General features: G+C 40.3%; 3 protein-coding genes across 5 annotated transcripts in view; 1 reads left to right on the forward strand and 2 right to left on the reverse strand.

Moving 5' to 3' along the window:
- Positions 1-24,447, reverse strand: part of ppargc1b (peroxisome proliferator-activated receptor gamma, coactivator 1 beta) — a 91,124-nt gene that overhangs the window by 20,641 nt on the left and 46,036 nt on the right. For both annotated transcript variants that reach the window (XM_044040416.1, XM_044040415.1), the window contains exons 2-3: positions 7,282-7,467; positions 526-729 (exon numbers count right to left, since the gene is read on the reverse strand). In XM_044040416.1, coding sequence (XP_043896351.1) covers positions 526-729; positions 7,282-7,467 — 390 coding nt within the window. The remainder of the gene's footprint in view (positions 1-525; positions 730-7,281; positions 7,468-24,447) is intronic.
- Positions 10,671-14,003, reverse strand: LOC122778478 (BEN domain-containing protein 5-like). The gene is made up of 6 exons (XM_044040434.1): positions 13,789-14,003; positions 13,263-13,355; positions 13,002-13,146; positions 12,183-12,340; positions 11,634-11,850; positions 10,671-11,134 (listed from the first exon to the last, which is right to left on the reverse strand). The coding sequence occupies exons 2-6, from the start codon at positions 13,308-13,310 to the stop codon at positions 11,025-11,027; spliced, it is 678 nt and encodes a 225-aa protein (XP_043896369.1). The 5' UTR covers positions 13,311-13,355; positions 13,789-14,003; the 3' UTR covers positions 10,671-11,024.
- On the forward strand, positions 14,770-17,439 carry LOC122778476. 2 transcript variants are annotated; one of them, XM_044040432.1, is made up of 5 exons: positions 14,770-14,929; positions 15,132-15,263; positions 15,681-15,809; positions 15,918-16,044; positions 16,710-17,439. In XM_044040432.1, exons 1-4 carry the CDS (start codon positions 14,840-14,842, stop codon positions 15,951-15,953), a joined length of 387 nt encoding a protein of 128 aa, XP_043896367.1. In that variant the 5' UTR covers positions 14,770-14,839; the 3' UTR covers positions 15,954-16,044; positions 16,710-17,439. The 2 variants fall into 2 exon arrangements, with proteins under 2 accessions (XP_043896367.1, XP_043896366.1); XM_044040431.1 differs by having other exon boundaries at positions 14,770-15,263.

Here is a 24,447-nt window from a genome sequence, read left to right on the forward strand (position 1 = left end):
ATACTGATATCACAAACATGAGTATCTACTGATACCGATATCACAAACATGAGTATCTACCGATACCGATATAACAAACTCGAGTATCCACCGCTATCACAAACTTAAGTATCTCCCGATACCGATGTCACAGACTTGAGTATCTAGCAATATAACAAACACAAGTATCTACTGATACCGATGTCACAAACATGAGTATCTAGCGATATAACAGACTCAAGTATCTACCGATACTGATATCACAAACATGAGTATCTAGCGATATCACAAACACAAGTATCTACTGATACCGATGTCACAAACATGAGTATCTAGCGATATCACAGACTCGAGTATCTACCGATACTGATATCACAAACTAGAGTGTCTATGGGTTGTTAAGTTGTGAAATTCCAAGTTCTGACTACAAATGGAACGCACCATTAAAGCGGGTAACTGCCCAGATGTGTATTGCGAGGTTCTAGTCCCGCCCACAGGAAGTGGAAATAAATAAATGAGATGATTCGCGATAGAAAACGTTCTTACTAGTGATGGGTCTTCTGTCTCGGGCCCCAGGGAGCGACTGAAGTCCTCGGCGCTGAGTGGAAGACTATCCTCGTCGTCGTCGTCTTGCTGGTCGGACTCCTCCCCCAGGGCGGGGAAGACGGAGAGCCCGCCCACCTCGGCATCCACCATGCCATCCAAGCTGTCGGTCAGAGCGGCGAGCAGAGCCGCGTTCTCCTCTTCTATCTGACGACAAAACACACAGAGAACAACAATGAAGTGTTTTTACTTACGTTAATTAAATTAAACACATTTTCAAGTTTTATACCATTAATGTACTTTTTGAAATTTTATGTCATTTAATTTTAGAAACTGTGACTAAAATTGAACACCATTTTTTGGCTGATGTGGTTTGAGTTATTTTCTTTTTCTTTTTAAACTGCAATTGATGAATTCTAAGAACCATATGATAAAACAATAAATATAAAACAGCTTCACTTCAATAAATATTTAAACATTCACATTTAAGAAGGCGGAAAATCAGAGAACTTGTGTAAATGATGACAAAAACACTCTAGAGCTAAACTATTAAATGCAACATCTTATTTACAACACTTTCTGTGTCTATGCAATCTCCCTAAATAAACATGTACAAATCAAATATTTAATACATGAAATACGTCTTTACAAAGTGAAATTTATCAAATAAACTTTTTGGGTTTTATTGAGAACTTATAGTTTTTCTCAAGATATAATTATATATTTTTGCTATTTTTCACTAAAGATCATCAGTTGTAAGGCTTTTTTGTCTGCATTATTGTTATTATTATTATTGTTGTTATTTTTTAAACCTGAGCTAAACCGCTCTAATAGCGAGAGCACTGATATTCTCAGTTCAGATGTCGTGAATCTGTGCCAGGACGTTGTAGTAGCGGTAGTTTTTCCTACATTTGCCAGAGTTGGAAGCATGAATTACATTTATTTTCCAGTCAATAAGGAAAAGTCTTAGTTCAAAACCTCCCGTGGCCACATTCCATTCAGGTCCGTGTCCTCAGTTTGTCCCCGTGCGACGCTAATGCACTCATTTGTTGACGTGCGTCCCCGCTCTGCACTGAATCTAAATAAGCAGCATATTTGAGTCATCAGGTACGTATGAAAATAACTGAACTTCTGCTTGATTTATGTGTTTACTACATTCATGCTTGGAAACCATTGTCCTTGTCGGAGTGGTTAGGAGACGCCGTGTCACTGCTGAATCACTGGCCGAGTCCTCCTCGTCCACCCTCGGCTTCTCCTGCGTGTGGCTTATTAATACAGATCATATGCGACAGGGCAATGCACTTAAAAGTGACCTCTAACGTCATTAGAACCAACATTATGCAAATTTGCTGAGAGAGTTTTATTTTAAGAAACGCTCTGAATCGATCTGATCCACGTCGCTCGTCACAGGCTTTCAGACAATTTATGATTCAAACATTAGACGCTAAAGAAATGAAGTGCATTCTCTTGAATGGCCACCAGGGGGCCACTCCACGTGTATTTAATTGTACGAGAAATTTTTATGATCTAAATCGCTAGTTTCAGCACGACACGGCGTCCATTTTGTACGTAACAAAGTAGGGGATGTTTGGGGGCGGCGATATGGCGTGATTGACAGCTGTTATTATCCAATAGTTAAGAGAATTTCAGGTGTAATCTCATTTCATTTAAAGCTGCCATCAGTGATGCCATATTTTGGCTAGCTATAGCTAGCTAGCTGCTAATTACATAGTAATCCGTGCTTGGTTTTCCCTCATTAGCATAGCTAGCTAATGTCACTGCTGCTGACATGGGATAACAAGATCTAATGTAGCCAAAATAAAAACCTTTAAGTAGCTGTCATCTTATAGCTAGCTAACACGTGAGTACTCAGTGCTTTATTTTCTAGCATTAGCATAGCTAGCTAACATCACTGCTACCACAACATGGGATAAAAAGCAAATGTAGCCAGGAAATAGAAACTTTAAGGCGGCTGTCAACTTGAGGCTAGGTAGCAGACGAGTAATCAGTGCTGGATTTTCCAGCGTAGCATAGCTAGCTAACATCACTGCTGTCACAACATGGAATAAAAGGAAATGCAGCCATGAAATGTACACATTTTATCTGCTGTCATATTATAGTCAGCTAGCAGATGAGTAATACGTTGTAGCATTGTTAGCTAACGTCACAATATTTTGGTTAACTTCTTGCCCGACGCTGCCGTTAGCTTCTGCTAATTACGTCGGGGGCGGGGCATTTATTCACGGACAAACAGTAGTAACTGCATGAGCAGAGAGGAACCCGGATTCTTTTTCGTCTGAGTTAGTTTCTGTTTTAGCACGTGGCTATGTGTAGCTGTGTAGCAAATTATTTGATCATTTCTGAGCATAAGTTGCAGATGGAATATTAGCTCGTCTCCTAAATCCATTATCTGTGTGTGTTAGTTTGACTTTGAGAAATTTGAGTACGACTCCTGTCAGACTAACATGCTTACATGTATTTTAAACGCCTGGTTTTAGGCTGTAGACAATAATTATTGTTTTCCGAATATGTAAACGTACACGATCAGAGCCGTTTCGCCGACGGTAGCTTTAAACCTTCATGATGAGAAACACACCGTTTATCTGTAATTTCCGTCTTAAAGTCTTCGCCACCCACTCCGTCCCTCCTGCTTCAGCCTCACAGAGGCTGTTTACTGTTGTGCAGCTGCCATCTCGCTGAGAGCAGCGTCTGGTGGAGAGGTGATAGCACGGCTGGCCTACGGGAAGCCACTGAGCTCCATTCATCTGTCTCTCCACTTTATCGTCCGGCTCTATCTGTTTCCCGGCTGCCAAACTATTTATTATTTAATTCGTCCTCCGTCTCTGGGGCTCGCCGACTCGCTCCGTCTCTGTCTTCAGTGGATGCAGCAACTTAAAGGGCTTTAAAAATGCCACAGTCACAGATGTCGGGAGACACAGTCAAAGACAAATGAAGTCAATTAGGTGGATAATTATCTTCGGGATAATGATTTAAAAAAACAAGTCAAACAGAGACGCCGACAGGAAGAGAGAGGAAGCTTCTCCAGTGTCGATGGACAGGAATTGGGCCGTACCAACGGTGATACGTCACCAGAACTAAAATACATTTATTCATGGCATTCACAGGTTTCTGTCGCACATGTTACAACCTAGCAGTGGACACCGGCTCAGGTCCACAGTCGAGTTTAGAGGAGTGACTACGAGGTGCTTTCAATGACCCTTTCAAAGAACCTTCAATGCTTTCATTACTTTTGCAAACACACATGCTAAACAAAGGCTAAATAAATATACTATGGATATAGGCAATCATTGAGCTTTGATTTCTAGACGTGTCATCAAAGAGTGACCTTTATAGTGTTTTATTTTGGAAATGGGGGTAGGTGTAGGTACCATAATTGGCTTCTTGTGCTTCTAATGATAATTATTCCATTGTTTTTCCACTAAAATCCACAATTGGTTGATTTATATTGGCATTTACATGTGTATTAAAGTTCGTAGTGGGTGTCTGTTGTTTCTTTAATATCATTCCTGAATGAAATCAAAGGCCATGTATCGAGATACTGTAAATACCGAAGTACAAACCCATGTTCAGACGTGCTAAATTATATATATCCTAGATTGCAGCCTTTGCTAATTGATTGTTTAGCCCAACCCCCAACTCTACATGCCTAATTTGCCGCCGCCCCCAAAACCAGTAATCCTACAGGAAACATTGTAAACGCATACTCAGCATACCCATTACAGCATTAATACTACTAATGCGGTAATAATATATCATTAACCCGAGCTGATCCATTATTTCTTCTGTTGACTTTCGTATTAAATTGATTTCTGCTGCACACGAAACACGGATCAATCTCACCCGACATGGGATTACATTCCCATACGCTGCTGTAAATAAGTGGCAGAGAGAGACGGAGACACGGCGGGTCTATCACTCTGCTCATTACAGTGTGTTCATGGCCGACAGTCATGTGACCGCCTGCGCCGCTATATTAATCCGATCAATACGGCATCGGCTAAAAAATAACACAGCGGGGGAATGAAGGAGAATGAAGGGAAACCAGACTTTGACGGTGTTAAAGTCTCAAAAGAGAAATGTTAGGTGATCTTGACATTTGGCCTTGAGTCCAAGATCTGTGCCAACTTTGAAAGGATTGTCTTGTGGTGTTTATAAAAAAGGACAATGAATACGCAAGGAAGAAACTGTGAGGACACAGTGACCTCCAAACACTAATCACTTCATCCTTGAATACAAGTGAACGTTTGTGCCAAGTTTGAAAGAATAATCTCATGGTATTCCATGAGGTACCTTCAGGTTTGTCTGGTACCTTCAAGCCTGATCTTTGACCACTAAGGTGTAATCAGTCTTTTATTGGTTTTCTTAGCTGCTAATGGCTAAACAAAGTTCCCCCTTGAGGGAAAATCTGAACGTGGAATTTGTTCCAAATTTGGAAGGATTTGCCGGGATGTTCTCAGGATATCCTGCTAACAGGAACTGGACAGATGGACATAAAAGACAGAGATGAGTCCAAGTGAACTTTGGTGCCAAATTTTATACATTTTTGAGACGCAATTTCTCAAAACTTTAGATCTTTGGTCACCAGAGTCTTGTCAATTCATCCTTAAGTTATTGTGAATATTTGTACCAATTTTTGTTCTTGATGTCAACATGTGAACGCATGAACTTATTGATGTCTCTGACCAATGGTGAATACTTGCAAAAGTCTTGGTTTACAAAGACCAGGTCTTACACACTGGACTGAAGTTGAAAAAAGAAAACATTCCGAACAAAAGATGGAGAGAATAAAGTGAAATGAGACAGAAAAGGCAGAGACATAAAGTCAGACAGTGTTGGAGAAAACATTTAGAACAAATGAAGCCAAAAAAAGAGGATCTGAAATGAAAAGGAAGTAAAAATAGTAAAAAAAAGCAGATGAAGACTGAAGGAGGAGGAAACAACAGATAGACGCGTCTGTCTCCATGTCACATCCTCCCTTTTGTCTCCTTTGTCTCCTCGTCCTCGCTGCCTGAAAGCCGTCATTAGCTTCATGCTCGTGCACTTTCGCTTCTCATAAAAAAAAAAAACGACACGGCATCAGTGCAAATATATTGAACGCGTCGTAAAACTTTTGTTTTGGAAGACGCGAGGACTAATGTGGATCGAATAGAACCCAGCAGAGACGGAGACGCTCTGTGTTTACCTCGCCTACATTCCCATCATGCCTTGCCAGTCTTCATTTAAACCAATACTCGGCGGCGTGTCGCGGCATTAGAGCAATTTTCACCGGCAGAGTTGAATTACGACTACTTTATCTCCTTGTTGTCGTCGTTCTGTTCTCGTGATGCTTTCAATTTGGTCCCGGTTAATGGGACAGCGAGACGTCACCGGGGCTGGGAACCTTTAGACGCTCGCGCGGGGGTCGGTTGGAGGGTGTTCCCTGAATTCATCCTGATACCTGAGCCTCGGGGGATTTTTCTGCGGCCTCTCTGAAGACGTCTTCCTTCATCGTATTACAGGCAACTATAACTTCCAGTGACTGTGTTGGCAGAGTGTGCAGAGACTCAGCGGAGAGCGAGGGGATCCGGTGAAGGAGCGACGACGGAGGGGAAGACTGTGGCTCCGAGGCCAAGATTCATTAAATGACTGCACAATTAGCAAAGAGCTCCACGCGTGTTTGTTTACACAGAAGCTACTGAACGGACTGTAACGAGATCTGAGGTGTTAACGCAGGGAAATATTCAAACCAGGGCTGCAGCTAACGATTATTAACGACAAATCTGTTGATTACTTTCATGCTTAAATAAACAAAATGTTAAACGAACGTCAAATCAATGATGTCAAATGTCTAATTTGGTCCACAAATTTACAAAATGATTCAATTTTAATGATTTATTTGTATTGTGGAGCAAAAGAAAAGCAGACAACATTCAGATTTAAGAAGCTGAAAAAGTGAAAAAAAAAACCCAAACAAATTAATTTAATATCAAAATACTTGGCGGTTAATTTAGTTAACAATATTTTGATTGTCCATTCATCAATTTCAGTGTTTTTCTCAGATTTTTCAGCTAGTACTTCTGGTTTCATTAAAAACTGAATAAAATTGGTTTGTGGACAAAATAAGATGTTTGAGAAAATCCTCATTTCCAGATTTGATCACCATTTTTTTTTTAACATTTTTATGAACCAAACTATTACTGGGTTCCTTGAGTAATCAAGTGTTTCAACTAATTGAGGTATTTTTGGCAAGAAAATAAGAAAATGTGCACAAAGTCAGTAAACTTATACTGTATAGTGTGCTAACATTCTGAATAATTGTATTTTTGTAGTCTGATAATAGGGACATGGACACCTACTGTATATATATAAGACAAAAATTGCATATGTGCATTTTTATTGATATTATTCTGCCTGCTGTTAGTATTCTGTATTAATATGTATAGTATTCACAGAATATTAGTATTCTGTGTCCTTCCGGTGAAAACAGGCTCCGTCAGGCAAAACTATCAGACTGAGGGAGTGTTTGCGTGTATACAGCAGCAGAGCAGAAAGGGGCGGAGACAAGAAGCGTGAAACTTTTCGTGGACACTTTTTTAAACTCTCGTTGCCTCCGTCTGCGTTGTACAACGAATCACTTCCTGCGTGCAGCGCAGGAATGTCACTGGGTGACACGAGCTCTCACCACTGCTACACAGAGTTACCGGCTTTCAATTTGTGTCCAAAAGCAGCTCAACTTAAACGGCGACATCTCAGTCTCACCTCAAACAGTTCGTCTGCTGTGCTGTAGTGGATGGAGGCAGGCGAGGCGTCCGCAGGCTGGTCGTTGCACCACTGCAGCTCGCTGAGATAGTTGACGCTGTCGAAGTCGCTGGTGTCCAGCTGCGAGAGGTCGATGTCCGGGAAGTCGGTGTCCAAGCGGTCCGAACACACCTCCTCCTCCCCATACTGCGAGGGAAAATCAGAAGGAAAGGTCACGTTAGTCAAACATGCAGATGAAAGTGAAAGTCCCCGAGGGAGGTTCTTTGTTCTTCTGAGTCGCTTTGTAAGAAAAAAATGGAGGTGCCGATCACAGCTGGAGAGATTAATGAGTGCGTCACTCGTTTCTGACACTTTTGCTCTTTAACTCCCGCACAAAGGAAGTGATGCTTTTTCTGTGGAAATTCTGCTGCTCCCTAAAACACAAACTACCAACCATGGGAAATAACTCTGCTCCCAGCTGAGGCCGGCGTTTCCATTGCTCAGCGATGGCTTTCTTAAAATATGTATGCAGTCGAGGCACTTTGGATAAAAGCCTCCATCATCGGGTGTATCGTGTGTATTATTATTACACTGTTCACTGTCTCCTCTCCCGTCAACAGCCCCTCGTCTCTCAACAGCTACTCATTATAGATAATGAGACTTCCACGTCTGAGGAGGTTTCCACACTGACACCAGAAGAAGAAGAAGAAGAAGAAGAAGACGCTTCTGCCGTGAAAACAACTTCTTTTTAGTTGCACACGTCTCTGTGGCCTTCAACAAAGTCCAGAGGGTCTGGAATACTTTGGTAAGACTGTGCGATATTTTCAGGCCATGTCGCGATATAAAATCAGTGATCCTGTGGCAAATACTTCGTATTTCAATACCTAACCTTAACTACTAAGGTTTTAGACGTGGTCACTTCTGTGAACCAATCAACCGAAAGTGGCCGTGTTTTTGTCTGTCCATGTCTGATTTTCTAAACGAGAGTGGCTGCATTTGGAAATATTTGGCTCATTTCTCAAAGGAGGAGAAGGGGGCGGGGCTTACGGCAACAGGAGGGCGTAGACAAAAAACAGTTGGCAACAACTTTGGCCCGAACATACTTGTAAACAATGGAAGAAACACAGGAAAAACAGGAACTTGTTCAAGACGGATGAATATTTGCCAAAATACAGGCGCATTAATAATTGAACAACTTTAAGTGAAACCCCTCTGTTCCCTTAAGCATCAAGAAAACCTCTTCAACCACTATTTAGCATCTACTAAATCCATTAAATGTATGCAAGTTCTAAACCTTCACAGAAATACTGAAAGACAATTCCTGAAACCCTTTACGGAAAACTCTGCAATTCCCTTAAGTACCAAGAAACTCTCCTCAAGAACTCTTCGTCACTGACAGTTCTGGAGTTCTCCCTTACCAAGATAAGAGACCCCTAAAAACCCTTTAAAGAAGAAGGACAGACCCCTAAATGCTCTCAAGATCCTTTGAGAAGTTCTAAACCTTCACAGATAGATCTCACAAAAGGAGAATTCCTGAAACATTTTGGGGAAACCCTGCAATTCCCTTAAGTACCAAGAAACTCTATCGTTACTGACAGTTCTGGAGTTCCCTCTTACCAAGTTAAGAGATCCCTAAAACCCCTTTAAAGAATGTTCTCAAGATCCCATTAGAAATCTCTCTGTTTTATTAACCACCTTCAAAACCCTCAAGAAAACCCAAATTCAGATCTTCTGAAACAGTGACTGGGAGCCACGTGGTGAGCAGACACAACACATGGCTGAGAGACTGAAACTTCCAGCCACGTCACTTAGAGTAAAGAGAGAGAGAAAAAAAGAGGAGGAGGAGGAGGAAGTGTGTGTACGTGACTCAGTGTGAAGAGACGAGCCTGTGGTCTCTCTCTGGGGGAGACGGAGGGGGAGGAGGGACGGAGGGACGGAGGGACATTTGTGTGAGGAGGAAACAATTGTGGACAAAAAGTCGTCCAACGTTCGCGAGGAATCAAAGGCAGTTTCTGTTTGCGCGTGTTTTCTTTGAGAAGACAAGAGAAAGATCAATTTACAGTTGTATTTACACAGAGGAAGCATGTACTGGTGTACGCACACACACACACACACACACACGCACACACACGCGCACACACACACACACGCACACACACACACACACACACTTCCTCTTCCAAACAGGGCCGACCAGTTACAGCGCAACCGTCTTTCTAACAGACGTTTGTTTTTTCTCTCTCTTTCCGCATCACGTTCCCTCAACTGTAATTGAATCTCAAACCGACACTGAAGAACAAAAGTGCGTGTTTTGTCTTTGAGTAAATATTGTAAATGTAAATATTCCAGAGGAGAACACACACACGTTTAGAGCTGGTGAGAAGACAGGAGGCGCAGACGTGGAGCAGGTTCTCTGGAGATTTAGTGCAATGGGCCTGAAACTGACGCCAAATTTCTCCAGAATGTCATGAAATTGAGGCTCAATCGAGTTAAAATAAAGATGTTTAAAGTAATGACCCTTAGCAAAAAGTAGTATACCTGAAGTTTATTTTATTAAGTATGCTTGAGTATAAGTATAAGTGTATCAAGTATACTATGGACCATGTACTTGTAGTGTACTAGAAAGTGTACTAATTTAACACTTCTTCGGACTAAATTGGAACATTTTTAGTTTATTGTAGTATACTTTAAGTATCACTTTAAGTATATAAAAGTACACTTACAAGTATACAACAAGTACACTAGGTATAAACTTCTAGTCCACTGAATTATACTTTAAGTATCATTTTAAGTTTACAAAAGTATACTTTCAAGTATACAAGAAGTACACTGGGTATATACTTCTAGTCCACATTTTAGTTTATTGAATTATACTTTAAGTATTATTTTAAGTTTACAAAAGTATACTTTCAAGTATACAAGAAGTACACTAGGTATATACTTCTAGTCCACATTTTAGTTTATTGAATTATACTTTAAGTATTATTTTAAGTTTACAAAAGTACACTTTCAAGTATACAAGAAGTACACTAGGTGTATACTTCTAGTCCACATTTTAGTTTATTGAATTATACTTTAAGTATTATTTCAAGTTTACAAAAGTACACTTTCAAGTATACAACAAGTATACTCATCTATATATCACTAGTGTACTAGGTATATACTTCTAGTCGACATTTTAGTTTATTGATGTATACTTTAATGAACTTAGAATTTTTTTATTAGTTTACTTTATACGTTATACTTTACGTTATACTTTAAGTATACTTGTAAGTTTGCTTAGCATATTACTTGTAGCATACTATTTATATACTTCTTAAAGTTAACTCATATTGTACATACACTGGATTGCAATCTATTTACAAAATCACAAAACAGGATGTTGAAAACAAGTTTGATATATTTATATAACATTTTAAAACTTAACATATTCAATACATACAACATATTTACAAATACCCACTTAAATCATTAAAGATGTGCATTTCAAAAACAAAGAGCCTCTATGAAATCAAGTCCTTTGCTGAAAAAATGAAAGGAAAAAGTGCACATTTGCATGTAAAAATGGAAACATAATAGTCTCTCCAAGATTAAGTCCTTTTTTGTCAAAAATGGTAAAGGAAAACTTGTGCATTTGTTTGTAAAAATGTAAACAAAATAGTGTCTCTAACTGAGAAATTAAGTCCCTCCTTGTCAAAAAAAAGGTAAAAGAAAAGTGCACATCTTTGGAACAAAAAATAAAAAACTTGATAGAAACCAAAACTCTACTTCTTTTCCGTTACTTGCTTGGCATAGCTTATATTGTTGCATTTCTTTCTTATGATTCGTCTCACATCTTGCATGGTGGTGTCAGGGAACTTTGTCTGGACATGGACTGTGAGTGAAAAAACACACATACAAAACACAATATCACTTCAATGTTATTTTTTTCACCATCCACAATTAACATACATGTCAAAGAGGCATGAACGAGGGTTTATCAGGTACATTTCTGAACTTAAATGCAATCAGCATTTAAGTTACCAAAGTGGTAACTGAGTGGCAAAACAATGGGCAGCATGCCGGCAGTGACATCACGTGCAAACCCTCTACAATTTACGACAATTGAAAACATTATTTATTGTTTACCATCACATAGAAGCATTATTATTTGTTGTTGTTTTTAGAATTATTTTATTTGTAGTACTGATAGTGTGTGTGAGTGAGTAAGTGTATGTTCCATATTAAAAGTGACAGTAATTGAATCAATATTGTCTTCAACATTACAGTACATGGAACATTACAGTCATTTGCTAATAAAATAAGGGGGAAAACAATATGTATGGATATATTTTAGAATGAGTTTTGTTTTTAAATGAATTACATGCACTCACCAAGTATAGCATCAAGCTTTGTGTTATCCAGTGGTGGCTTTGACTCCACATCTTTATGAGCCCCTGACTGCCTCCCGGTCAAACTTGAATTCGACAGTGTTTCTCTACCGTAGATGAGCACCGCAAGATCCCCAATATACAATGCTGAACTTGCAGTCCGCAGAGACTTCAGCTTTCGTCTTGGGACTTTTACATCATGGCCTGGCACAAGAAGCACCTGCAAAACATTTGAATTTTCTCAACAACTCACCAAATAATGATTAAAAAAATATAGTATTATTTGGAAATCTACTGTATCTATTCATCTGTGCAGTGAATGTACATAGGCATAGTCTATAGACTAACTCCATAATATGAGAAATGTGGGGGCATCCTCATACCATATCCTAATCCATCGTTTATGGTATATGTCCAGCACAAAGTTGATCTATGTTTTCTTTTTAGCTTATGTGTACAATCAAAAGATGTAGAGGGAAATTTCATAGCAAACCTTTCCCCACATGGATAAATAACATACAGTATCATCACCGTGCATTTTGAGGTATTTACCATATCATCAGGGTCAGAAAACACTTGAGGAGAGCTGGGTGCAGAAACTGATGGGCCTACAGGTGGTGTGGGTGTTGACCAGGTGGATGCAGGAGTTGAGATCTGAACTGTGATTTTTTCGATGACATCTTTCAGCTGAGTTACTACTGCTGGAAGATCTGTAAAGGGAATGAACACAAGGGGGGAAACAAGGGAACAAAAGCTTTGTGTCATTACTGTGTTTTGGGAACCTTTTAAAACATTACATTCGTCATTTGTGTTATGAAGAGCATGGTTGGAGGTGGAGCTGATTAGGGAGGAACGGGGAGTAGGAGGAGACTGAATCAGCCATAACCTATAAATAGAAGACTGAGGCCAGGTATGGGCCTTTTTCCACACTTGGCAGCAAATCCCAGCTCTCCCTGGCAGCCATTGTTTCTGTATGATTTGTGAGCCTCTTTTTGTTCAGATGTCAATGCTTCAATATTGGAGTATTTGTGTTAGATTATGTTGGTTCAAGGCTGCACATTATATTAATCTAATTCTCAGTTAAATGGTCATTTCTTTGTATTTGGGAAAATTTTTCAGTAATTATATGTATCCATTTCTATTTAGATGAAACCAGCTTTGATTGTTGTCAGCCTACCACCTTCTCACATTGTCACAAGACAACAAAACATGTTAATGTTCTGGATTTCTGGATCTCGTGCAGTTCATTGTGTCTGACTGCACACCCACAGTGTTTGTCTGACTTCAGGAATCAGTATAGGCAAACCACTACAGTCTTTAAAAGCTGGTGTTATACAATTTTCTTTACTTTAATTAATAAACAGAAAATACCTCTCATGGAATCTAGTATCTCTTTCACATGGCCTTCTTTCAGGCTCTTGATTTCTCTCTGAAGCTCTTTCATTTTCTGCTGTGCCACACTCCAGTTTCTGGGCATCTGCTCCTCCTCTGATGACTCCTCAGTTGAGTTAGTTAACTACACCAAAACACATGAAATCAAAGAATCAGTCTTCTTTGTGGCAGCACAGAATTCACACCATAATTATTGCATCAACTCAAAGTACCACAATTAAAATATAGTCAAATATTTACCTCTGAAGATACCTTGTTTGCCAGCTGCTTCTTCGGTTCTTCAATCATTTGGTTTGCGGACTCTTTTTCTGCACAGTTTGCTCTTTTTCTTTTCTGTCAAAATTTCAATTCAGTTTTGTATTTTTATAACAGGCATATGTAATAACATTGATGTTAATGATTATGATGTAGTACTAGTTACATAATTGACTGCACCACTGATGGATTATAACTAGATTCAGAAATGTGTAAATCATCAAAACAAAAATCATTTAACTATGGACTTGGCCAATTGTCAAATGTATTTAATTATCTGCTTATACTAATCAGGCTTAAAGATACTCAAAGCGTCTTAGCATTTTACAAAACAAGACAATATTCTTTAATGATTGTAACAGTGGCTAAACACAGGAGGCACTACTGTTTTAAACAAGTGCATTTCTATAGTTCTAAGTTTTATGCACACCAGAAATGATTAAGAAATGTGACTTCTGTTCTGAATTACAATTGACTGGTGTCATACGGTGTTATTTATCCAGGCAACTACCTTTTTTTGTGGAACTTCATGATCCTCCTCTTCAACATCTTTCCACTTGCTGTTCGGCTTACTCTTCCTCTTGGGTGCTTCTTGCCAGATGTCTTGACCCCTTATGAATTCCTGTCTCTTCTTGCAGAGATCACTATAGTTGTCTGTGTAAGAAACGTGATCAAATTAAAAGTTTGACTGTGGCTTGACATTAGATGTGTGTGTGTATACATATATACGTGTGTATATATATATATATATATATATATATATATATAGGACTGTATATATACATTATGTATACATTCAAACCACATAAAAGCCTATTAAAGAGAAACTACCACAGGGATTTAAGTGCTAAATTAAATTTCCTTATATGCTAAATTACTTACTACTTAAAAAGCAGACAGTCAAACGTGTATGAAGCATTGCCATGTGTTGTGGGCTTGTAGATTAGCTTTTTTCATATATATATATATCCAGGCCCCACTTTAGAACAACTGGGCTATGACAAAGTGACAGATTAAATCAATGCTATCAAGCTAACTGGGAAGCAATAAAATTCAACAACTTACCACCAAACATTAAAACTTTTGCTGGGAAAAAGGCTGGACCGTCTGACTTTTTTCTGCCTTTAACGTCCCACTTTACCTCCATCCATCCATCTCCATCTTCTAGATTAGGGCACTGGGTGATTAATTTTGGACATTGTTGCTGGTCGTCAGGACTCATCCATGAAATCTTCCCAACTTCCACAGTCTTGTCTTTGAAATAATAAATGGCAAATGCCATTGTGGTATCGCAATGCTAAAAAAAATTTTTTTTAGGTACCGTATGTCTTCCCTTCTTCACCTTTCCTTGAGAACACGACGGACCTTTTTTTTTGGAGCACAAAACCGTTAACTACGTTACGTGGGCGCCAATTTCAAATTGGGCTCCCATTGGCAGCCAGGTAGGGAGGCGGGGATCTGGACGGGAAGTGCAATGCGCGACCATACAGTCTGTGCGCGACACTGTGACAGCGCAGCGTGAGCTGAGAAGCAGCGCTCTGAGTTAGCTCATCAGGGCTAACATGGCGAAACGTCGTGGACCGTATAAAAGATATTTGGAGGATGACACAGCAGAGATTCCAAGGACTACCAAGCACAGATGGAAAGTAAAAGTAAGTAACAGATAATGAATTAAATATTTGTAAATATCTTTAAACTGGGCCCCTCCTCTCGGGCTCTCAACTGTGTAGCCTCCTGCCCCTGACAGCAGTAGCAGCAGTTGTCAGTCCGAGTGAGGCGCTGGAGATGTGGGCCCATGGAGAATGAAATGACTGTAATATCTGCCATTTATATTTGAACACCCCACCTTACCAGGACAGGGCAGAACTACAGGATAACACACAAGATCCCATGAGTCGGTCTATTGCTTCCCACAGAGAAGTTAGAGATGATGTCAACAGTAGGAGATCCTCCACAATTAAGCTTTTGGATACTGCCTTTCAACAGGTAATACGCAATGACATAGTTTTAGTCTAAGTGGAATTGTTTGATGTCCAAGTTATTACAGGCATTAAATATTATGCCCGACTGAAGCGTGTTATTGGTGAGCCTTCAGTGCGGTGCTGACGCAGGGTCTCTGTGTAAAAGGGGCTATAGTAATACTCATCAGAGGGCTTCCAGTGACACCCTAATCAAAGTGTCTACAGTGCACATGTACAGTACATGTAGTTTGCTGTAATAGTTGAGTGCATTCAACGGAAATTTTAGATTAATGGTGGTACATTTTGAGCTATCCTCTAGCCTACCCCAAGTGTACATGAATGACAACATTGTCAGCAAAAGGCTACAGCAAACCACCTGCACCATATCAATAATTGATTTATTAACTACATTTTTCATTCTCTTGCCTTTGTTCACATGTAGTATGATTATAAAGATAACCAAATCAACACAGAGGAACACTGGAGTAACACTTCCAACAGTGAAGATGAAGATAATGAACTCAACACTGAGAACCCTACCACAAGCCAATTGGATGTGGAAATTTCAGAGGTAAATGCACCATTCTATGTGGTAGAATGTATGTATGTTTTTTGTTATATTAATGTCTACTTGTTTAATTAATTATTTAAGTAATCTTTTTCCCTTGTCAACCTGTAGAATGAGGAAGCCCTGTCACATTCTGAAGAGGACTGATTCTGCCAGTAATGAAGGTGAAAACCATGTTGACGATGAAGACGTGATGGAGGGAAATAGTACTAGAGAAACGACAACTGAATTTTCAGTGGTATGTAGACAGTGGTTCAATAACACATTGCTAGTACTGTACGCCCTTTACAGAAAATTAGAGCATTTGGAGAAATTCTACATAATAATAATAATACTACATATACTGTATGTGCTAACTGTAGCTGTTGTTACCATCCAGTCAGCAGATATATTTTACTGTGCCTAGATCATCTGGGGAAGCCTGACAATGTTAGTTTTTGTCAAGGCATGACATTTTATAATTACACTTTCTACATGGTAATGCCTGCTTTATACTTCACCGTGCGACACATTCTATGCTGGAAAATAGCAAGTGCGCAAGCTCACAGCACATCTTATAAGAGACGTCCTGTGAGCTTGCAGATTTGCTATTTTCACCATTCTTCTCCATAATGGTGAAGTATAAATGGGGCATAAGATTTTCAGGAATGAACAGACACGTTCCAGGATTTAAAAGTAGAACAGCGTGTGGTTACAAGTATCATGGGTTAAATTGCATTTTTAGTAAATAATATTTCGTGTAACCCTTAGGAAAGTTACTTTCTATGAGTCTATGAACCAATTGTTGTGATTTTTGTTATAAGGGTAAAAATACTTTATGCTAGACTGATATTACTGCTTAAGTTTGCTGCTACTCATTCTCATTTATACAAGCTTTTTCTATCCTTTTTCCTATATTTATAGGGCAGTGAAGACCAAGCAGATGGTGACAAGCCCCTGTATCCTGGTGCACCTGTTTCAAAGGGAGAAAGTTTACTGATGCTGATGTCCTATGTGCTGTGGAACAATTTAACCGGCAAAGCACTTACTCATTTACTGGAACTGTTCAACCTGATGTTTCCAGGTCTGGTTCCACCCTCACATTACCTTTTCCACAAAGAATGTGGAAGTTCATCACAGTCTAAAGTTCACTTTTATTGTGAAAAATGTTTAGCATACCTTGGCATTAGTGCAGACTGTCCCTCTCATTGTACCCTTTGCAACACAGTATTTGATGCCAACACAAGTTTAAAAAAGGGTTTCTACTTTATTGTAATTCCCCTTCACGCACAGATTAAACAACTTCTGCAGGAACATGATGTCAGTCTTACTGAAAAAAGTAGATCCTTTGGTGTTTTAACTGACATACAGTCTGGTGGAGAGTATCAAAAAATGTGTGACAGTGGAATTCTTGGAAAAGATGATATGACTCTGATTTGGAATTGTGATGGTGCACCAGTGTTTAAAAGCTCTAAATGCAGCATTTGGCCAATTCAGTGCCAGATAATTGAACTGGAACCAGAAATGAGAAAAAGGCACATTTTAACTAAATAAGAGATACAACAGTGCTGTAGCCTTGAAAGATGGAACATTTTGCTTAATTAAATACTTGATTATTTTTAAACAAACATGTTTACATCAGGGCCACACGGTAGTAAAGTGGTTAGCACTCTCGCCTTGCAGCAAGAAGACCCGGGTTCGAGCCCCGGTTGGGACAAGGGCCTTTCTGCATGGAGTTTGCATGTTCTCCCCGTGTGTGCGTGGGTTCTCTCCGGGTTCTCCGGCTTCCTCCCACAGTCCAAAAACATGCAATGTGGGGATTAGGTAAATTGGACACTCTAAATTGACCGTGAGAGTGAATGGTTGTTTGTCTCTAGTTGTGTGTGGCCCTGCGATGGACTGGCGAACTGTCCAGGGTGTACCCCGCCTATCGCCCGATGTAGCTGAGATTGGCACAGCACCCCCCGCGACCCTCTGGTGGAGGATAAAGCGGTAGATGATGACTGACTGATGTTCACATCAAATGTCTGCAATTTGTTCATGTGCCAAACTGTGTTGTGTTTTAGTTGAGGTACTTACTAAATCAGACAGGCCTGTATGTAAAGATTCACAGATCAATGTACAAAGTACTTTCATATATGAGGTTAAAAAAACTGAAACTGTTAATGCTGTCTGGCCTGACATGATTAAAACAAAATGTGTTCTTGTTGAAACAGATAATGCTGTGTACATAACACCATTGCCAAACCCTTATGAAAGGGACTAGAACTTGATCAATAAACTCAAGTCAAATGTTTCTCTGTTCTTGTGTATGTTTTTTAAGGTACATAAAGATAATGCAATTGAGCACACATACTATTTACTGTAAACTTTTAAAGATGAGCCACGGCCATGTAAATGTAGGGGTCAATGACTTGACCTTGTTTCTGTACTTGGATCAAGATATACTAAGTATTAGTACTTTGTGGCAGAAAGAAGTAAAACGTATACTAAATTACTAGTATAAGCTTTAGTATTAAAGTGTAATTGTAAGTCTTAGTATTAATGTACTTAGTCTTAGACTATTCCTTATACGTTTCAGAATAAGCCAAGTATACTTCACTATACTTTCGTGTATATAGTATATAAAAAGTAAACTTCAAGTACACTGCCTCAGTTTTAGTATAAAATAAGTATACTTGTAGTACACTTGAATAAACTACTTTTTGCTAAGGGGACGCATAAAAACACAGTTCAACTGTTAAATAACAACTGTTTCCATTCCGGTCAATTACTTTGCATTGTCTTGCCTAAGACTTTGCACCACTTTTTTTTACATTTTACAGCTTATTTTCTCAATTTCTTTAGATTTTTTTATCAATTATTTTTTTATATAACTTAATTTTTGTATTTTCTACGTTATGGATACTGCCTCTATGAAAACTGAGCACAAAGAACTTGATTAATGTTGTGAATGTTGTGATATGCAGCTGATAAACTGATAAATACACTAAAAATGTATCTATTCTGAAAATGTAGTCGATTGGTTTGAGAGTTTTGTCATAATTCTCAGATTTTTCAAATCTAAAACCGCCTGAAATAGCAGCTTTAGCATCTACTGTAGCGGCTAAAGTCATTTCCTGTTGGAAAAGTCTAATATTTGCACCTGGATCAACAAATAACATGTTTGGTTCTTGTTTATTTTAATTTCAACATGTTCTACTAGCTGCTACTGCACTAAAAGCACTTTAGCTGCTACTTCAGCATTTACTTTAGCTGGTATAGGAACCGGTAAAGTATTTTAGCATCCACCGTAGACACTGAAGTACTTTAGCTGCTACTTTAAAAACTAACTTAAACTTTAGCATTTACTTTAGCTGGTGCAGGAGCCACTAAAGTATTTTAGCATCTACTGTAGACGCTCAAGTACTTTAGCTGCTACTTTAAAAACTAACTTAAACTTTAGCATTTACTTTAGCTGGTGCAGGAGCCGCTAAAGTATTTTAGCATCTACTGTAGACGCTAAAGTACTTTAGCTGCTACTTTAGCTGCTACAGGAGCTGCTAAAGTATTTTAGCATCTACCGTAGACGCTAAAGTACTTTAGCTGCTACTTCAGCATTTACTTTAGCTGGTACAGGAGCCGCTAAAGTGTTTTAGCATCTACTGTAGACGCTAAAGTACTTTAGCTGCTACTCTAGCATTTACTTTAGGTGGTACAGGAGCCGCTAAAGTACTTTAGCATCTACTGTAGATGCTAAAGTACTTTAGCTGCTACTTTAGCATTTACTTTAGCTGCTACAGGAGCTGCTAAAGCTGTTTCCTGTTGGAAAAGTCTAAATATTTACTTACTTACTAGCAGCTACTGTAGCAGCTAAAGCCGATTCACAGCTGGATCAACAGCTAACGATGACTGAGGGGTTTAGTTGTCGTTATAACGATCATTCCGACATATTCTCGACCGCGTTATTCACACAAGCGTCCTTCATCGCGACGTGGAAACAAACATGTGCGCTTGTTTACGATCAGACGAGTGATTTCAGATTCAGGTCAGAGGAGCACGAGTGTGACATCGTTTATGTTTCCATGAACGACAGAGAGGAATCAGACGGAGGAGAAGACGCCATCACAGAGTTAATCAGCTGAGTGGAGGAGAGGATGGAGGGAGTGAGGAGAGGTGTGATAAAAGGGGAGGGAGGGAAAAGGAAGGAAGCAGAAATTAAAGTGGAAGTGATGGGAAGATGAGAGAGTGAGTGAGTGAGTGAGTGAGTGAGTGAGGAGAAGAAAAACGGTAGATGTGGGTCAGAAGACAGAATTAAAGGGTGATGGAGGGAGGAGGAGAGGATGAGGGGGGCAGTCGTGACTTAATGGAGAAGAAGATGGGAAGAAGGGATGAGGAGAGAGAGGAGAGGATGTCCTCTGTAAGACCCTCCCGCTGCTTCCTCTCTCTCTGTGTGTGTGTGTGTGTGTGTGTGTGTGGTTAGCATGCGGCTCACATCCTCCTCACGAGCGCCTGACTCATCCCCCTCTTCCATTCGCTCGCTCTGCACATCCTTCCTTCCTTCCCTCCTTCCTTCACCTGTGCTTCCCTTGATTCAGCTTCCTTCACTTGCTCACTTTGCCTCCTTTTCATCCTTCACTCCTTCATCTTCATCCATTTGAAACAGTTTTCCTTTTTTTTCTCCATGACCCTCTTTTCCTCTCGCTCTTGCTTATTCACTCCATCCTTCTCGCTCTCCTTTCTTCTTCCCTTTTCCCTCTTCATTCCAGTCACATCTGTTTATTTTCCTCCCTCTTTCTCACTCATTCTCAATCTCTTCCTCCTCTCCTTCTGTCCTCTCATGTTCCCTCACCACTTTCTTCTCCCTTCATCTGCTTTCCTTTCCCTCCTTTCATCCTTTACTCTTTTCTGTTTTTCTCAAATCCCACTCTCCACTCTCCTCGCTTCCTTTTCCCATTTCCTTCTCTTCATTTTGTTTATTTTTCCTCCCTTCTCCGTCATCTTCCTCTGAAACCTCCTGCTCCCTTCGCCTCCTCTCCTGCCATCATTCTTTCTCCCCATCATTTCTCCTCTGTTCTCACTTTATCATCCGCGCTCTCCCTTCCTCTCCCTCTCCTCCCGCGTTCCTGCCTTTGCATCCTTCTCTTCTCCGCTCCATCCTCGCTCCCTTCTTCACTTCCTCGTAAACTCCGAGGACAGTCTGATTGATTTCTTTGTTTCCACTCAGTCTCTCTCTCTCTCCCTCTCTTTCATCTTTCCTCCTCTTTTCCACCACCTGAGCTGTCAGTCAATAAAAACATCCTTGGGCTCGTCGCACACACACACACACACACACACACACACACACACACACACACACAGACACACACACACAGTATATAAATCATGATGAAGTACGACAACAACACACTCGGCAGAAGAGTCTCACTAAACCGTGTGACGGTGACTTAGAGACGTTCCACTTCAATCCTGTTTTATTTAATAATAAAAAGTTACGTCAGAGCCTGAAAAGCTTCACGTGTCGTCACTGAAGGTGCACTTCCTGTTGCCAGTAGGTGGCGCAACACCTTTGCAGGTTATCATCGTGGACTGGTTTAAAAAAGAATAGAGACGGCTATTCTGCGCGCTATTTCCTGCAACTTTGGCCGCATAATATATTAAAGCGTGATAAATGGAGAATAAATAATAAAGAGAATAAAGTTCTCTCTTCTATTTCATGTCATTATATATGTACGATAAATCACAGTAGTGTCGCCTGTGATCTTTGTGGTCTAATGTTGGATGTGAGTTTTTGAAGCTGCACACAGGAAACGCAGAGCGGGACCCGTGTGTGAAGGTGAAGTGACAGCGCAGAGCCGTATTTATGAAAGATGATGATGATGATGATGATGATGATGAGCAGAGCCAGAGAGACGGAGAGACGGAGTGAGAGAGAGAGAGACGGAGAGAGAGAGACACGGAGCGAGAGTTGTAATCACTTCCCAACCTCGCACATTCAAGTGACATGGGAGAAATGAGGCCTGTTGCCAGGCAGGACTGTCCTCCTAACTCATAACTGTGATTTTTCTTGTAGGTCACTTTGACAAGAAGTTTTTAAATCACACAAATATACATATTGTTCTAAGCCCATTTATCCAGGTGTGGGACCAGCACTGTGGACCCTGAGTGACAGACGATGCACTGTGGCGACCTCTAAAGGTGTGTCGAAAACCAGGTCTAAGGACTTAGCTGAAGAAGTAACTGTGCTAGTAATAGCAAGTATCGAGGAATGGTTTGGAAGCTAGAAGATGTATTTACTCAAAAAGTAGAGCCGAGTGTGTTGTCTAATGTGGACCAAAGTACTATACGCTAGCACCTAATGTAGTCGCTAAAGTACTTTAGCACCGACTGTGACCGCTAAAGTAGCTGTAGTACTTTAGAATCAGAATTATCTCTAGTCTGAAAGCTACTGTCGCCACTAAAGTACTTTAGCTGCTACTATAGCACCGACTGTAGTCGCTAAAGTACTGTAGATGCAACTTTAGCACCGACTGTAGTCGCTAAAGTACTTTAGCACTGACTGTAACCGCTAAAGTAGCTGTAGTACTTTAGAATCAGAATTATCTGTAGTCTGAAAGCTACTGTCGACCACTAAAGTACTTTAGCTGATACTATAGCGTCAAATGTAGTCGCTAAAGTACTGTAGCTGCAACTTTAGCACCGACTGTAGTCACTAAAGTACTGTAGCTGCAACTTTAGCACCGACTGTAGTCGCTAAAGTAGCTGTAGTACTTTAGAATCAGAATTATCTGTAGTTTGAAAGCTACTGTCGCCGCTAAAGCACTTTAGCTGCTACTATAGCATCTAATGTAGTCGCTAAAGTACTGTAGCTGCAACTTTAGCACCGACTGTAGTTGCTAAAGTTATGTAGCTGCAACTTTAGCACCGACTGTAGTCGCTAAAGTACTGTAGCTGCAACTTTAGCACCGACTGTAGTTGCTAAAGTTCTGTAGCTGCAACTTTAGCACCGACTGTAGTCGCTAAAGTAGCTGTAGTACTTTAGAATCAGAATTATCTGTAGTTTGAAAGCTACTGTCGCCACTAAAGCACTTTAGCGATGATATCCGCTCCAATGACTTGGACCGGTTTCGGTTCTATACCGATACGCGGTACAGTATCGGCTCGTTGAAACTCATAGTCAGTCAGGAAGTGAACGTTCGTTCGGACACAGCCGCTGCAGAAATGATGTCATTTAGAGGATGTGGACAGAAACTGAGAGTTTGTCGTTCTGCTGCGGCCTCTGCAGCTTCAATGAAACACAATCAAGGAAAAGAGAGACACGTTACCCAGGATGCAAATCTGCTGCCTGTCTCACTCTGTGCCGGCGTCACTGGTTCATTCAGGTACTGCATTTAGCACGAGACGAGCGGCGGCGGCAGAAGTATGTTAGCATGCGGCTATTTTTAGCTCTTATCCCGGTCGCATGACCGACTCTTCCACAGGCTGCCGGTGACTTGAGGAGCTGCTGCCAGACACAGATGACACACACACACACACACGCACACACGCACACACACACACACACACACACACACACACACCGCCGCCGCACACACACACACACACACACACGGCGGCCTTGACCCCGGGGCTGTGTTTGCATCACATGACAGATAAAATGATAAACGTGGTTTCGTCTCACACACTTTAATGAATGATCAAAGGCTGAAGAGGCAGCTCGTGCCTCACTCGAGCTAGTGTGTGTGTGTGTGTGTGTGTGTGTGTGTGTGTGTGTGTGTGTGTGTGTTTAAAATGAGAACAAGAGCTCCATTACATGTCTAAAAGAGTTCCGTGTGACTTTAATTTAATTCTCATAATTCCCCCTCAAACTCGCTGAATGACCAGCAGGCGCTCCGGGTCGTCACTCAGTCATGAGGTCAGTTTGTGTGTGCGTGTGTGAACATTCATTCATTCACTCATTCATTCATTCATTCATTCCAGTGGATTGGGTGTCTCACACACTGAATGTTAACTTGATCAACACGACCTTAAATAACGTTTCCATGAGCTTGTAAGTGCTTCTGCTCTCAAAGACAAAGAGTATAAAATGTTATAAACGTTAATAAACATAAAAAAAAGTGTACGAGAAAGAGAGTGAGAGTGTTAGCTAACCTTAGCTAACTTTCTCTCCGCTTTCATCTGTCCACTACAGACTAGTTTTCTTCCCCTTAGTTTAAGAGGAGGTACAAAGGTGTTTTTAAAGGTTTGGTATCCTGTATCTCTGTTGCTAGCAGCTCTATGCTACCCCTGCTAACATCCTGTGTGTTAAAACACAACATAAACACAACAATAAAACTTTACCCCACAAGTAAACCAGCGACTGTAGTTGCTATCATCAGCTAGCTGTTCTCTGCTAGTCCTGCTAGCATCCTGTGTGTTAAAACACAACATAAACACACTTTGTAGACAAACACACCAGCTTACAACATTGTTAGCATGCAGCAACGTGCTGCTAACAAACACAGCATCAATATCAATTCATTTATTTATGTTTGTTTAGTGACAGAATAATCAAATTTACTCTTAAGTCGTTTTTATTGTTGTTGTAACATCTTAACAACAACGACTCTGTGGCCTCTTGCCCTTTGACTTTATTACAATCATGTTCGAAACACAAGCAGGAGACGAGAAGTGATGAAAAAGA

This window comes from Solea senegalensis, linkage group LG12 (assembly GCF_019176455.1).
Source record: "Solea senegalensis isolate Sse05_10M linkage group LG12, IFAPA_SoseM_1, whole genome shotgun sequence".
In the NCBI taxonomy this organism is placed as follows: domain Eukaryota; kingdom Metazoa; phylum Chordata; class Actinopteri; order Pleuronectiformes; family Soleidae; genus Solea; species Solea senegalensis.